Consider the following 17,666-nt stretch of genomic DNA (forward strand, 5'->3'; position numbering starts at 1 on the left):
ACGTGTGAAATTCTTGTGCTGCGGACTCCGTTTACGACATAGTACAAATAGGCAACAAGCAATGAGCAATAGGCAATAACAAATAGGCATCAATAAGCAATACTAAGCAGCAATAGGCAATAAGGCAGAATAGCGATAAGACAAATCAGTGGCTTATTCATTGCACATAGGTGCACATGTCATGTGCATACGTTAGACGTGTTCAGACATTTTTAAATTCGACGTATTTGACATGCAGGTGCAAATAGCATGTACCTTATTAAACATACAATTAACATTAGGCATTGTGCATACGTTAGACGTGTTCAGACATTTTAAATTAGACGTATTTGACATACAGGTGCAAATAGCATGTACCTTATTAAACATACAATTAAACATTAGGCTTACATAATGGTAGCAGCTGCAGTACGGTACGGTACGACTACTACACTATTTGTGTATGTTAAGGAGTCTCGTGGCCTGCGGGAAGAAACTGTTCCTCAAGCGATTTGTGCGTGCTTTTGGAACCCTGTAGTATGTATGTGTAGTATGTGTGTTTGTGTTTAGAGGCAGATGCACACCGTTTTTTCTGCATGTGAAAACTGTATACTTCCATTATCACAAACTGACACAAAGAGAGTGGGAGGGCTGTCACAATATGTAACGTGTGTGTGTGTGTGTGTGTGTGTGTGTGTGTGTGTGTGTGTGTGTGTGTGTGTGTGCGTGCGTGTGTGTGTGCGCGTGCGTGCGTGCGTGTGTGTGCGTGCGTGTGTGTGACGTGTTCAGGAGCTGCTTAAGAGGACCCCTAAGAAGCACAACGACTACGCTCTGGTGCAGGAGTCTCTGCAGATGATGAAGGCTGTGTGTTCTAGCATCAACGAAGCCAAGAGACAGATGGAAAAGATGGAGATTTTGGAAGAATGGCAGTCCCACATCGAGGGCTGGGAGGTGGGCATCACCTAACATCACCTAACCTGTCCACCTAGCATCACCCAACCTCAACAATATACTGCATCTAATGACAAGTTCCATATTTCCTATGTGTCAAATCGATTCATCCAAGTTGTAATTGAAGACAAATATTTTAACACCGTGGACTTTAGCTAGCTGAATTACATTAGCTTTACATGGCTGTTGCTTTATTATTTTGGCCCCTGTAACTCACAGCTCTGCCTACCCTCCTAAAGCTTAACGCCATGACTTATTTAGAGCCACTTAGCCCAATGCTAGCAATTCAACAAGAATTCCAAGTGGCGTGACTTTTCCAGCCTTTTAAGCTTCCTCGCTCTCTCTGGGAACAATGACTTGTATTCACAATGTCCACATTCTTTCCGTCTGGATGAGGCTGTAGTTAAAGCGCTTCACGCTTCTCGGTGACCGCTCCAATCATCATCAGGTAGAGCGCAGGCCGCGGTCTGGAGGTTCCCCGATGACTTTTCTTCATGAGCTCTGAGATGCCTTCATAAAGGGGTCAATAGGCCCAGTGGTGACAGCAAAGGCAAACACAATGGTGGTAATTGTAAGGGCGAGGAGGAGTCCGGGATGCTTCTGTAATTGACCTGGCTTCACAGAGAGTCGCCTGAAGGTTTCAAAGGGGAGACACTGGGACACATGCAGACACAGAAGGCTCTTTCACACACAGATCGCGCAAAATTGCAGTTTAGGAGTCCCGCAAAGCCCGCAGCCTCGCCACAGAAATTGCTTTCACACAGAGCCAAGCAGCACGGCCACATTCCCGTCCTGCAGTGTACTTTCAGGTGAAATCCCCCGCTCCCGGATTGAAAGGCGAGCACCACTCGCATGGTGGGCTGACTCGCCTTAATATCAAAACGGGTCGCAGATGCACTCCGCCGCGGAGTGCATCTGCCGACTTTCTGGCAGCGAAGTGTCGCATGAATTGCATTCAAGGAAAGCCAACTTTATTTATACAACACATTTCATAGAAGTAAATTCACTGACTAAGCAGATCGATATGGTGTCACCTTGTGTAATTCATTCAACAACCAAACATCGCTGATGTATGCCAGCCAACAAGGTGCAGCTGTGCAGGTGCAGAAAACACGAAAGTGTTGTCCACATGCAGCATGGTAACCAGGCTTTCAATATTCATCTGATCGACTTTATGGATGCATCATGCACCGTCATGTAGCCTATTAGGTACAAGGCTAATTCTTATCTTTTGGTTCCATTTTTTTGTAAAGCAAATTATTCCCATCAAGTAGCCTAATTAGGGGCCGTTCTGAAAGACGACGCCCGCATATCAAACAGCTGCAGTCTGCTTAACGTTCGTCGGGGGAATAGTAGCCTATAGACTACTATAACGTTAGTAGTTTTTGTAAGGGAATGCACAGAGCTGATTTCGAGAGGGAATATCCTCAGACCAACTCGCCACAGACAGCTATAGCCCTCTGAAGCTTATTATTATATCCGTAAATTTTACCTACTAATGTCAACATCGTTTGAGCATAAAGCCTAACTGCACGGAGCATTCCTCCTGGCGTCCCTGCAGTCATGATTGTATAGGCTACTTTTTTTACTTTCACTCGTGCACTTTCTTGCTACATGAGGTGATTTCCCCTGTAATTTTTTTATGAATGAGCTGACCATTCGCACCTTTTCCGGCTCACTGCGATGACGCTTTCAAGTGGAGGTGGGTTACCTGGTAAACCGGCGCTGTGACTACCTACCGTGGCGGGACAAAAGGCGTAAAACAATTATCCACCAACGCGCGTTCACGACTTTCACATCGGAGGCGCAAATCCTATTTTCCGTGCATTTTCCGGCTTTCAAGGCCGGTGTGAAAGAGTCTAGAGAAGCTGAGTACAGACAGTTGTGTTGATGCTGCTTCTGACCGAGTCACAGGCACAGACACAGACACTGTTGTCATCAAATATAAAACACAGGCTTTCAACTTGTGAATAAAACAAAATAAGGCAGAGCGTGACTAGACGTCCTCGCATGTGACCAAGATGTTCTAACTTCTGTGTGTGTGTGTGTGTGTGTGTGACGTGTGTGTGTGTGTGTGTGTGTGTGTGTGTGTGTGTGTGTGTGTGTGTGTGTGAGGCCAGAGAGTGTCTTGCTTTTAGCATAAGCAGCACATTTAGAAAGGTTTTTTGGTCCGTAGTAAAATAGACCACAGAATCAAAAATAGTTGGCCGATCATTTTGACAAAAGTATATATGGAATGCCTTAATAAAGACACGGCCCCAAAAATGATTCAGACTCGGTCTCATTAAGGCCTTTTATGGATACAGACAGAAAGTTTGGAATTGAAAAGCTTTCACAGTGTTGCACCCATTAGATTCAAGATTCAAGATTTTTATTGTCACTCCGTAGTACAAGTATCACGTGTGAAATTCTTGTGCTGCGAACTCCGTTTACAACATAGTACAAATATAACACGGCATATGAGTGCAAAAACAACAAGAGACACAACAAGCAATAAGGCAGTAGAGTGATAAGCCAGAGACAGTGGCATATTCACTGCACATAGGAGCACATGTCATGTGCATACTTTGGACGTACTTAAACATTTTAAATTCGACGTATTTGACGTACAGGTGCAAATAGAATATACCTAATTAAACATACAATTAAACATTAGACATACATAATGGTAGCGTCTACAGTGCGGTACAGTACAGCTACTACACTATTTGTGTATGTTAAGGAGTCTCGTGGCCTGCGGGAAGAAACTGTCCCTCAAGCGATTTGTGCGTGCTTTTGGGACCCTGTATCTCCTCCCTGAGGGTAACAGGGAGAACAGGCTGTTGTGTCAGGTTTGTGTCTTTGATGATCTTCAGGGACCTCCTGAGGCACCGCTGGTTATATAGTTCCTGCAGTTCTGGCAGCTCACATCCTGTTACGTGCTGGGCCGCGCGCCTCAATCTTCATGGTGGTACTGTTCCCGTACCAGGTGGTGAAGCAGCCAGTCAGCAGGCTTTCAATGGTGCCTCTGTAGAAGTCCCTAAGGATTTCTGGCCTTAGCCCAAATTTCTTTAGGCGCCTGAGTCCGTGTAGTCGCTGTTGGGCCTTTTTGACAACAGTGGCGGTGTGACCGGCCCATGTCAGGTCCTGGTGGATGTTGACTCCCAGGTACTTGAAGCTGTCCACCCTTTCCACCACTGTGCCGTTGATGGTGATTGGGGGGTGTGCGCCCCCCCCCCCCCCCCCCCTCCCTCCTGTAGTCTACAATGATCTCCTTGGTCATTGTCATTAAGTCATTAAGTAGAAGCGGGGATCTGAATATTTCTGTTTGTAGCCAACTGCATCACTCAGGTTACTGACTCAACTGCATCACTCAGGTTACTGACTCAACTGCATCACTCAGGTTACTGACTCAACTGCATCACTCAGGTTACTGACTCAGCTGCATCACTCAGGTTACTGACTCAACTGCATCACTCAGGTTACTAACTCAACTGCATCAGTCAGGTTACTGACTCAACTGCATCACTCAGGTTACTGACTCAGCTGCATCACTCAGGTTACTGACTCAACTGCATCACTCAGGTTACTGACTCAGCTGCATCACTCAGGTTACTGACTCAGCTGCATCACTCAGGTTACTGACTCAGCTGCATCACTCAGGTTACTGACTCAACTGCATCACTCAGGTTACTGACTCAACTGCATCACTCAGGTTACTGACTCAACTGCATCACTCAGGTTACTGACTCAGCTGCATCACTCAGGTTACTGACTCAACTGCATCACTCAGGTTACTGACTCAACTGTATCACTCAGGTTACTGACTCAACTGCATCACTCAGGTTACTGACTCAACTGCATCACTCAGGTTACTGACTCAGCTGCATCACTCAGGTTACTGACTCAGCTGCATCACTCAGGTTACTGACTCAGCTGCATCACTCAGGTTACTGACTCAACTGCATCACTCAGGTTACTGACTCAACTGCATCACTCAGGTTACTGACTCAACTGCATCACTCAGGTTACTGACTCAGCTGCATCACTCAGGTTACTGACTCAACTGCATCACTCAGGTTACTGACTCAACTGTATCACTCAGGTTACTGACTCAGCTGCATCACTCAGGTTACTGACTCAACTGCATCACTCAGGTTACTGACTGCATCACTCAGGTTACTGACTCAACTGTATCACTCAGGTTACTGACTCAACTGCATCACTCAGGTTACTGACTCAACTGTACCACTCAGGTTACTGACTCAGCTGCATCACTCAGGTTACTGACTCAACTGCATCACTCAGGTTACTGACTCAACTGCATCACTCAGGTTACTGACTCAACTGCATCACTCAGGTTACTGACTCAGCTGCATCACTCAGGTTACTGACTCAACTGCATCACTCAGGTTACTGACTGCATCACTCAGGTTACTGACTCAGCTGCATCACTCAGGTTACTGACTCAGCTGCATCACTCAGGTTACTGACTCAACTGCATCACTCAGGTTACTGACTCAACTGCATCACTCAGGTTACTGACTCAACTGCATCACTCAGGTTACTGACTCAGCTGCATCACTCAGGTTACTGACTCAGCTGCATCACTCAGGTTACTGACTCAACTGCATCACTCAGGTTACTGACTCAACTGCATCACTCAGGTTACTGACTCAGCTGCATCACTCAGGTTACTGACTCAACTGCATCACTCAGGTTACTGACTCAACTGCATCACTCAGGTTACTGACTCAACTGCATCACTCAGGTTACTGACTCAGCTGCATCACTCAGGTTACTGACTCAGCTGCATCACTCAGGTTACTGACTCAGCTGCATCACTCAGGTTACTGACTCAACTGCATCACTCAGGTTACTGACTCAGCTGCATCACTCAGGTTACTGACTCAGCTGCATCACTCAGGTTACTGACTCAGCTGCATCACTCAGGTTACTGACTCAACTGCATCACTCAGGTTACTGACTCAACTGCATCACTCAGGTTACTGACTCAACTGCATCACTCAGGTTACTGACTCAACTGCATCACTCAGGTTACTGACTCAGCTGCATCACTCAGGTTACTGACTCAGCTGCATCACTCAGGTTACTGACTCAGCTGCATCACTCAGGTTACTGACTCAACTGCATCACTCAGGTTACTGACTCAGCTGCATCACTCAGGTTACTGACTCAGCTGCATCACTCAGGTTACTGACTCAGCTGCATCACTCAGGTTACTGACTCAGCTGCATCACTCAGGTTACTGACTCAACTGCATCACTCAGGTTACTGACTCAACTGCATCACTCAGGTTACTGACTCAGCTGCATCACTCAGGTTACTGACTCAGCTGCATCACTCAGGTTACTGACTCAGCTGCATCACTCAGGTTACTGACTCAACTGCATCACTCAGGTTACTGACTCAGCTGCATCACTCAGGTTACTGACTCAGCTGCATCACTCAGGTTACTGACTCAGCTGCATCACTCAGGTTACTGACTCAGCTGCATCACTCAGGTTACTGACTCAACTGCATCACTCAGGTTACTGACTCAACTGCATCACTCAGGTTACTGACTCAACTGCATCACTCAGGTTACTGACTCAGCTGCATCACTCAGGTTACTGACTCAGCTGCATCACTCAGGTTACTGACTCAGCTGCATCACTCAGGTTACTGACTCAACTGCATCACTCAGGTTACTGACTCAGCTGCATCACTCAGGTTACTGACTCAGCTGCATCACTCAGGTTACTGACTCAGCTGCATCACTCAGGTTACTGACTCAACTGCATCACTCAGGTTACTGACTCAACTGCATCACTCAGGTTACTGACTCAGCTGCATCACTCAGGTTACTGACTCAACTGCATCACTCAGGTTACTGACTCAACTGCATCACTCAGGTTACTGACTCAACTGCATCACTCAGGTTACTGACTCAGCTGCATCACTCAGGTTACTGACTCGAGTGAAAAAGGAACAGGACAGGATTCAAACTAGCACCAATTAACAGCACATAGTGTTCTTCTGAATACATTCAGAGGTCTCGAAAACAAGTCCAATGTCTCTTTTAGCCTCTGGTGGTTTGGGCCTTATACATACCAAGAACATCCACACACACACACACACACACACACACACACACACACACACACACACACACACACACACACACACACACACACACACACACACACACACACACACACAGATAAGAATAGTGTGATGTATCAGATTCAGGCCTAGTGTTGGGTGTGGTAACTTCACATTGACTCGGCATGCTCCTGGCCTAAGCTACTCTGCGGTTTCCCTCGGCACTTTTATTAATGATCAACGTTAGCTCATTGTGGAGCGGTGCGGCCCGCCAGACGCTGCAGCTCTCAGTGGGATGGAACTAAGACAGAGCGCAGGGAAAAGAGAAAAAAGAGAGAAAGAACTGAGGGATAGTGGTGTCTTGTGTTTTGGTGTGGGTGTTTGAGGAATGGATGGAGGGTTGAGGAACACTTATGAGAGCGGCTGTTTTTCCATTCTGGTTCCTCGGGGCCGGCCATTGCTTGTTAGCGCTGACCCGCTCCACAGCTGGATGCCCTCGGGCCGTCCTGGCAGGTCGGCCTCTCCTCGCGTGGGAGAGACAGGGCGATGGTCATGATTGCCAGTTGGTTACTGTTGCAAGTGTCTGTGTTCTATCACTGTTTACCAAGGGTACATGTTAATTTCAGAACTTAATTTAGATGTGTTTAATTTCACATTCTGTTCTATTCTTTACTCTAATTATTATTATTCTTGAGGTCTGCTTGAGTTGTGGAGGGTGCTTGATTTTTCTTAAGTTCACAGCAATCCAGCAAATGGCTCTTATCTGCAGCTAATTGACAAATGCTTATTAGGAATCTAGTATATATATATATATATATATGTATATATATATATATATATATGGCCGGTATATATATACGGTGTGTGTATATACACCGTATATTAGGGCATTCACAGACTAGTCGACTAGTCGACTAGTCGACTAGTAAAACCACTAGTCGACACTGTGCTTAGTAGTCGACTAGTCGTTTTAGCAACAACAAAAAAAAAAAAAAAAAAAAAAAAAAATTTTTTTTTTTTATATCTTTAAGAAAGAACATACATGGACTATCATATCCCATATCCCCCACAAAGAACATCAAAACACAACAAAACAAAACAAGAAAACTGCATAAAATACACAATAATCCAAGAACAAACAAGACTATTGGACAAACAACCAAACAAAAACAATGCATTCAAAGTAAATACATAGATCTTGCCCTGTTGGCAGCTAGGAAATGCATAGCTTTAAATTGGAAAGCATCCAATCCCCCAGCTGTAGTTCACTGGTGGAATGAACTCTCAAGCTACCATACGTTGGATAACATTTACTACAAGAAATTTACTACAAGAATCAGATTCTTAGACATCCCCAAAATATGGCAACCACATACAGAGTTTGACTTTAAGAACTTTTTACCCCAGTGTCATTAGGCTTATCAGGATAGGAGCTGAATGCATTGTTTTTGTTTGGTTGTTTGTCCAATAGTCTTGTTTGTTCTTGGATTATTGTGTATCTTATGCAGTTTTCTTGTTTTGTTTTGTTGTGTTTTGATGTTCTTTGTGGGGGATATGGGATATGATAGTCCATGTATGTCGTGTAAATACCTCATGTTCTTTCTTAAAGATTTAAAAAAAAAAAAAAAAAAAAAATTTTTTTTTTTTTTTTTTTATTAAAAATAAATTAAAAACGGTTAGTCGACTAGTCGACTACCTTTAGGGACGACTAGTCGACTAGTAAAATTCACTAGTCGTGAATGCCCTACCGTATATATATATATATATATGTATATATATATATATATATATGGCCGGTATATATATACGGTGTGTGTATATATATATATATATATATATATATATATATATATATATATATATATATATATATATATATATATATACTGTGTGTATATATATATATATACATATACTAGTCTTCCATACAACTTAATTAATAGCATATCCTGCTTTGTCGTCCCCAAGCCTTTCAACTCTTCTACAGATGTTATGTCTGGCAATCCTCTTGACAGTGAAAATAGAGGGATGAGATTTAGAAGAAACAGATGACTGAGGGTTTAAAGTGTTGTTTAGGCTTGACTGCTTCTCTAAATACCCTCTCAGTCTGTGGAGCTTTGGAACGAGACGGATGTGAAGAGTGAGAGGAAAAAGACTGCCGAGAAAGAATGAGCAGCCGGTCTGTGCCCAAAGACGTCTAGTGTCAAGGGACTCTGTTAAAGGTGTACGCAACACGAAGGGAAGTGTCTGTTCTTTCCTTCCAGGAAATGCAGCTCTCCAGTCTGGACCGGTGGGATGTTGCTGTTGGCCTCTCGGAGTGACCTAGACAATTTGGCCTTGCCGCGGCTGCTGGTGGTGCACACATTTACAGGCCGCAGATTGGTTTAACATCTGGCCATGGGGCTGGGGAGCAACAGGGACCTGAAAGAGAGGGAGGGGAGAGTGAAATAAGGGCGGAGGAGGGGAATGGAAGAGATTGAGGAATAGAGAGGAGGAGAAAAAAGTGAGAGATCGTCAACGGAGGAAGGGAGGAGGAAGAGAGTAAAGAGGGCGAGGAGGAGAGAGAAAGAAGGGAAAAAGTGGGGATAGGTTTTGGCCTGCCGATCGTCTCCAGCAGGAGGAAATGCTTAGCACATTTTCCGGCTCTGTGCGCGCCGGGAGGTTATTTTTAGCTCTGAAAGGGCCGATCAAACGTGCTACATAAATCCCCAAAGCAGACAAGGTACGAGGGGGGAAAGGCTGCACATTTTATCACCCGGCCAATATGGTGACCAGGCGCAACAATGCTACACATACTGGACTGGACGGGATGTTATTCTATAGAAGCTATTAACGAGCGTGTATTTTAAAGTCCCTCGGCAAGCTACTCGGAGGAAGTCGGGAGTGTTTTTACAGACCCCTAAGAGAGGGAACAGGAAAGACTGGGCTTTGTGACCCCTCCTCCCACTCACAGACTATGCGTAATCACTCATTGGCATAGAAAGGACTTTGTAGACACGCTTCCATGTAGTCGAGATGCACTTTCTCATTGAAAGTGCTTGAATTTATTTATATATTTTGTGCAAGAATAGAAATTGAAGTTCTTACGGTCACACGTGTGCACAGGTGACTGAAGTTGAATGATGCAGGTTAAACCAGCGGCAAGAAAGTTAACGTTAAGCGAACTACACCTGGCTATGCCTGGAAAATGTACAAATTCTCAGGTTTGTAACGGTAACAATTAACCTTGATCTATGCCTCAAACTATGCCCTGTTGGCTCATTGAATTTGAAGGAATCGGGCCTGGAAAGTCCTTGAAAACTCATTGGATCTGATGTTTAAGGAGTGGAAACCCTGCTATTTGTGTTACTATGCGTCTGTCTGATGTTCTGTCCACCTGTCGGTCTCCAGGGTTCCAACATCACAGATACCTGCACTGAGATGCTCATGCAGGGCGTCCTGCTGAAGATCTCTGCTGGGAACATACAGGAGAGGATCTTCTTCCTGTTCGACAAGCTGTTGGTCTACTGCAAGAAGAAAAACAGGTGCCTACACCATTTGACTTGACTTTGACATTAGTCTGCAGATACAAATCCACAAAGGCATTCAACTCTGATTAGAGTGTGTATTTAATAAATAATAATAATAATAATTATGTAGTGTATTTAAGAGACATAATCATGTGCATCCATTTCTAATCTGTCTCTATACTTCTACAGAACATTTAGAGGAGCTCTATAAATCTTTTTTTTTTAAGGAAAGCGTTGTCGAATGAAATTTATTAATTTTACATATCAGAAAGTGAGCTGTGCACTCCAGGAAGTATCTTTGTTTTATGAAAGTGAGCTGTGCACTCCTGGAAGTATATATTTTTTGAAGATGTGGTGGGTTTTGAACCTGGGGGAACAGGGACATGTAGTCATCCTAGGTGGACATCTTAATTAATTTACCTTTTACACTATATTTATCTTCAACATCATTTTGTGGTGTAATCAAATCAAACAGCATTATGTTTATTATGATCCGAGCAAGTTCAGTCAGGAAGCTATTGCCGGTAGCCAACCACTGATCTGCCTCAGCCTGGTGTTCGCTTTCTTCACCAATCACAGACACTCACACACACGCACACACACACACACACACCCACACACACACACACACACACACACACACACACACACACACACTTCTGTATAAACTTGTTTTTATTTTACCAGGTCTGTGCTGCTCACACTGTGCTATTGATGCAGTTGCTGGCAATGCCGCAAATACCTGCATGTGTGTGTACCGGTATCTGGCAGTTATGTGAGGCAAACTGAACTGTGAGAGAGAGAGAGACTAATTATATTGAATGAGAGTGAATAATCTGTAATCATGACGGCGGTGAAGACAGCTCTGTGGGCTAATCGTCGTGGGTTTCTTCTCTCGATTCAAGGCGTTTAAAAAACAGCAAGGCTGCCACCGAGGGTCCTCGCTACTTGTTCAGGGGGAGAATCAACACCGAGGTGATGGAGGTGGAGAACGTGGACGATGGCACAGGTGAGCGATCCTGTAGTAGATACATACCAAGTTTATTGTGGATTACTACTGTATATAGTTCCATAGGTGCTGTAGATTCTCCCTCTCTCTGTTTCTCTCTCCCTCTATGTGTGTGTGTGTGTGTGCTTTCTCTCTCTCTCTTTCTCTCTCTGTCTCTCTCTCTCTCTCTTTCTCTCGATTCTTATCTTTTATTCCAGGACCAATTAAATGTTTCTCGATCTTGGCAGCATGAGTATAAAAATATGCCATAATCTCCCACATAGGACAACTTAGACCTCGGCCCGAGTTGGTGGACAACTTTGTGCTTTTACACTTTGAGGCCCGATGGCAAAATAAGATGTACCTATGAGCACTTTTTCAGCCATCTATAGTTACATATCCTTGGGACAGCGCTGCCTGCTACTTGGCAAACTCAAGCGCTTGTGTCTCTTGGCCTCACGTAGCCAATGATTATCATTTATATTTGTGGAAGCCATCATTTCCTCTCCAGTGGACTTAGATGGGCAGTCATAATATCGGGTGCGTTCGCTGAGAGATGGATGGGTTTGGGTCAGCAGAGGGAGCGGGCGGATAAACACAGCAGCAGGCGGCGGTGCAGTGACTCGTGGGTGTTCTGCACCACAGGCTGGAGATCTCAATCTGAAATCCAGAGCGACGGCAGATTCTTAGCTCGGATTCCAACCTAATGAAAGCGTTGCGAGGCTCACACTCTCTCTGTCTGAGGTCGGAAAATGGCCGCAAGGCAAGACCGTGTAGAGAGCAACATGTTGTAGATATTGTACAAGGTGTACCGTGTAGAGGGCAGCATGTTGTAGATACTCTACAAGGTGTACCGTGTAGAGAGCAACATGTTGTAGATATTGTACAAGGTGTACCGTGTAGAGGGCAGCATGTTGTAGATACTCTACAAGGTGTACTGTGTAGAGTGCAGCATGTTGTAGATACTCTACAAGGTGTACCGTGTAGAGAGCAGCATGTTGTAGATACTCTACAAGGTGTACCGTGTAGAGTGCAGCATGTTGTAGATACTCTACAAGGTGTACTGTGTAGAGTGCAACATGTTGTAGATATTCTACAAGGTGTACAGTGTAGAGGGCAGCATGTTGTAGATACTCTACAAGGTGTACCGTGTAGAGGGCAGCATGTTGTAGATACTCTACAAGGTGTACTGTGTAGAGTGCAGCATGTTGTAGATACTCTACAAGGTGTACCGTGTAGAGAGCAGCATGTTGTAGATACTCTACAAGGTGTACCGTGTAGAGTGCAGCATGTTGTAGATACTCTACAAGGTGTACCGTGTAGAGGGCAACATGTTGTAGATATTCTACAAGGTGTACCGTGTAGAGGGCAGCATGTTGTAGATATTCTACAAGGTGTACAGTGTAGAGGGCAGCATGTTGAAGATACTCTATAAGGTGTACAGTGTAGAGGGCAGCATGTTGTAGATACTCTACAAGGTGTACCGTGTAGAGGGCAGCATGTTGTAGATACTCTACAAGGTGTACCGTGTAGACGGCAGCATGTTGTAGATACTCTACAAGGTGTACTGTGTAGAGGGCAGCATGTTGTAGATACTCTACAAGGTGTACCGTGTAGAGGGCAGCATGTTGTAGATACTCTACAAGGTGTACAGTGTAGAGTGCAGCATGTTGTAGATACTCTACAAGGTGTACTGTGTAGAGGGCAGCATGTTGTAGATACTCTACAAGGTGTACAGTGTAGAGGGCAGCATGTTGTAGATACTCTACAAGGCGTACCGTGTAGAGGGCAGCATGTTGTAGATACTCTACAAGGCGTACCGTGTAGAGGGCAACATGTTGAAGATACTCTACAAGGTGTACCGTGTAGAGGGCAGCATGTTGAAGATACTCTACAAGGTGTACCGTGTAGAGGGCAGCATGTTGAAGATACTCTACAAGGTGTACCGTGTAGACGGCAGCATGTTGTAGATACTCTACAAGGTGTACTGTGTAGAGGGCAGCATGTTGAAGATACTCTACAAGGTGTACTGTGTAGAGGGCAGCATGTTGTAGATACTCTACAAGGTGTACCGTGTAGAGGGCAGCATGTTGAAGATACTCTACAAGGTGTACTGTGTAGAGGGCACCATGTTGTAGATACTCTACAAGGTGTACCGTGTAGAGTGCAGCATGTTGTAGATACTCTACAAGGTGTACCGTGTAGAGGGCAGCATGTTGTAGATATTCTACAAGGTGTACCGTGTAGAGGGCAGCATGTTGTAGATACTCTACAAGGTGTACAGTGTAGAGGGCAGCATGTTGTAGATACTCTACAAGGTGTACTGTGTAGAGGGCAGCATGTTGTAGATACTCTACAAGGTGTACTGTGTAGAGGGCAGCATGTTGTAGATACTCTACAAGGTGTACTGTGTAGAGGGCAGCATGTTGTAGATACTCTACAAGGTGTACTGTGTAGAGGGCAGCATGTTGAAGATACTCTATAAGGTGTACCGTGTAGAGGGCAGCATGTTGTAGATACTCTACAAGGTGTACTGTGTAGAGGGCAGCATGTTGTAGATACTCTCCAAGGTGTACTGTGTAGAGGGCAGCATGTTGTAGATACTCTACAAGGTGTACTGTGTAGAGCGCAGCATGTTATACCGTGTAGAGTGCAGCATGTTGTAGATACTTTTAGATCTGATTGCTATTGAGAATGAGACAGAGAATGAGAATCACTTTTATTTGCACAGTAGGTAATCAGATTACATGAGTAATGTGACTTTGTGTAAGTAAGTATGGAGCGTAGAGGCCACATCAATAGTCAGAAGACACAAATATAAAAGATAACATTACAAAAAAGTGCAGTCCAATATAATATGTAGAATATACACACAAATTAGAAGGTCCTTAGTGATAAATAGGAATTTACAATGCAAAAGATTGATTTTCATTTGCTTTTTTATGCACCTGAGGGAAAAGCACAGGGTGAAGCAGGGAGACTTTTGAAGCGGTCTTCTGAAATAGAGATGGTGAGCAGATCTAGACAATATGTCAGTCATTCCTTGGATCTTTTGACGCTCATACTATCTATATTTGAGTCCAGGTGGTGGATCAATAGTAGCCCTCGTCTCTGGGGGGGTGAGGGGGTTTGAGGGCTCAGTGGTAAAACAACGCTGATGGGCTCCTCTCTCTCTGCATGTGTGTCCACTCGTTTATCTCATTAAGGGAGAGCAGCCATAATCAATTAACCGCTGGATGGAGAGGGCCAGCAGCACTGCTGCTCTGCTGGGCTCCTGATGACAGTGCTGCTGGGGGACAAAATGAGTCGAGGGTGTGAATGCGCACCAAGATGAAGCACATTGCTCTCAATGGGTTTATAATGGTTTTATAATGGATGTTGTTTATTGAAATCACGACAGCACTGTATGAGACATCCTGTGGGAAATAAAGCATTTGAAATGTGCTGTCCTTGCTCTCAAGCAACTCCACACACCGTCTTGTGGTTATTCCCTCTTTTGGCTATTCTTCATCCCTGTGATTCTCAACCTTTTTCATATGGAGGGCCCCTAATTTAGTCCAGGGCCACAGAACCCCCATTTGATGAGATGTTTCCCTTCGGACACAAATACAACAATATTTTTATCGTTGGATATGATTTTGTGCAGAATTCCACGGTTAATCTGTATTGTAGGTTGAGAGATAATGGTGACGCTACAATCAAAATAGCCATTCTTCTACATTCTCTTAACTTCTTATGAAATAATAAAAAAGTGTAACAATTCATTAATTTGCCGGGGACCCCCTCGCAACCCCCTCAAGGACACCTGGTGGCCCGCGGACCCCGGGTCGAGAAGGACTGCTCTTTCCTATTCTGTGTGCACAATAGCATTGCTATTACAGCAATCCTATGGTTGTGTTCTCTCTGAAGCAAGTCATTGGAGAACTGCTGCATGTTAGCACTGCGTTTTATGTGGTAACGCTCGTTTACTCTGAACTTGGACTCCTAACAACTCTGTTTACAATGTCATCATCGGTGCAACCACTGATTGATGGCCATTCCCTTCCAAACACGCAAAAGCACTCTTGAGTTGAAATGAGCCAAAATAGTGGTCCACCCCTTTGCAAGGACAGAGATCTTTATAACACAAGTGGAGTCAACATGGTGTTTGTGTGTGCTCTGATCTCCTCCTGACTTGCAGCTGACTACCATAGCAGCGGGAACATAGTGAACAACGGCTGGAAGATCCACAACACGGCCAAGAACAAGTGGTTCGTCTGCATGGCCAAAACCCCAGAGGAGAAGCAGGAGTGGCTGGAGGCCATTTTGAAAGAGAGGGAGCGGAGGAAAAGTAAGAAGGCCTTAAACATTTTTTGAGTGAAATATGATGAGGTGAATGTATATCATGTAATACTGCCAGTGAAGACCAATGAATGAAGACCTGTGTGTGTGAGTGTGTGTGTGTGTGTGTGTGTGTGTGTGCATGCCTGCTTGCGTGTGTGTGTGTGTGTGTGTGTGTGTGTGTGTGTGTGTGTGCGTGCCTGCGTGTGTGTGTGCGTGCGTGCCTGCGTGTGTGTGTGTGTGTGCGTGTGCGTGCGTGTGCGCGCGTGCGTGCGTGTGCCTGTGTGTGTGTGCGTGCCTGCGTGCGTGCGTGCGTGCTTGTGTGTTTGTGTGTGTGTGTGTGCGTGTGCGTGTGCGTGTGCGTGTGTGTGCGTGCGTGCACAGATGTGATGTGATTGGTGTTAAAACAGATGAACAAGCTGACTAATTGCATCATCACCGCAGTCTATTTTCCCTACAAGGCGGTAATGCATGTATAATGTATGGAGTGTAAGATACACAGTTAGGATAACAGATTGTTTATATGTCGCCCATTTTGAAATCGTGTAGACATGATAAACTCTTCCTAGTTTCATTCAATAACCCTGCTTAAAACTATTAGTACACACACTGACTGCCATCATTCATTAGCTTGTGAAAGTAGCACGCATTCACTTTCTGCACTCTAGACTAGGACCTGAATGCAAATGGCGATGAGATCGATTTTATGAGACCCCCCCCCCCCCCCTCTCTCTCTCTCCCTCCCTCCTTGACCATGTAGGTCTGAGGCTGGGCATGGAGCAGGACACGTGGGTGATGGTGTCAGAGAAGGGTGAGAAGCTCTACCACCTCATGACCAAGGGACACCTCATTAAGGACCGGAAACGCAAGCTCACCACCTTCCCCAAATGCTTCCTGGGAAGGTAGGTGCTCATGCCGTCAGACTGGGCGCCGCTGTGTGTTGAGTCAGTGCGAGCTCTGTGAGTGTGAGGCAGTGAGGTCGCTGTGTGTTGAGTGAGTCAGTGCGAGCTCTGTGAGTGTGAGACAGTGAGGTCGCTGTGTGTTGAGTCAGTGCGAGCTCTGTGAGTGTGAGGCAGTGAGGTCGCTGTGTGTTGAGTCAGTACGAGCTCTGTGAGTGTGAGGCAGTGAGTGAGCGACACACTGGATGACCGTTTCTTAATTGGTGAGATGAACCAGAATTAATATTTAATTAGAGCTGCAACAATTAATCGATTAGTTGTCAACTATTAAATTAATCGCCAGCTACAGTATATTGATAATCGATTAATTGGTTCGAGAAATTATTTTAAGCAGTGAGGAACTTTTAACTGGTTATGAAACAGTCTAAATTGAATACTGATGCCTCACATCTTACCTACATCAGCAAATGAGACCCTCGGCGAGGAGATCTGCTTTTTCTACATTGATTTTCTAAATGCCTGTGTGCTGGTCAGGCGTCACATGGTCACATCCGCCCTGTGTTACGTCGTGTGTCACGTCCGCCCTGTGTCACGTCCGCCCTGTGTCACGTCCGCCCTGTGTCACGTCCTGTGTCACGTCCGTCCTGTGTCACGTCCGTCCTGTGTCACGTCCGCCCTGTGTCACGTCCGTCCTGTGTCACGTCCGTCCTGTGTCACGTCCGTCCTGTGTCACGTCCGTCCTGTGTCACGTCCGCCCTGTGTCACGTCCGCCCTGTGTCACGTCCGCCCTGTGTCACGTCCGTCCTGTGTCACGTCCGTCCTGTGTCACGTCCGTCCTGTGTCACGTCCGCCCTGTGTCACGTCCGCCCTGTGTCACGTCCGCCCTGTGTCACGTCCGCCCTGTGTCACGTCCGTCCTGTGTCACGTCCGTCCTGT

The 17,666-nt window shown here is 45.3% G+C and overlaps 1 protein-coding gene across 3 annotated transcripts in view; it reads left to right on the forward strand.

Moving 5' to 3' along the window:
- The window catches only part of prex2 (phosphatidylinositol-3,4,5-trisphosphate-dependent Rac exchange factor 2), a gene marked incomplete at its 5' end in the record, with an annotated part of 261,316 nt that overhangs the window by 56,676 nt on the left and 186,974 nt on the right, over positions 1-17,666 (forward strand). For all 3 annotated transcript variants that reach the window (XM_083655690.1, XM_083655691.1, XM_083655692.1), the window contains 5 exons: positions 769-930; positions 10,405-10,538; positions 11,429-11,532; positions 15,692-15,841; positions 16,592-16,733. In XM_083655690.1, coding sequence (XP_083511816.1) covers positions 769-930; positions 10,405-10,538; positions 11,429-11,532; positions 15,692-15,841; positions 16,592-16,733 — 692 coding nt within the window. The remainder of the gene's footprint in view (positions 1-768; positions 931-10,404; positions 10,539-11,428; positions 11,533-15,691; positions 15,842-16,591; positions 16,734-17,666) is intronic.

Source organism: Poromitra crassiceps (genome assembly GCF_964638095.1).
Source record: "Poromitra crassiceps genome assembly, chromosome: 2".
Classification (NCBI taxonomy): Eukaryota; Metazoa; Chordata; class Actinopteri; order Beryciformes; family Melamphaidae; genus Poromitra; species Poromitra crassiceps.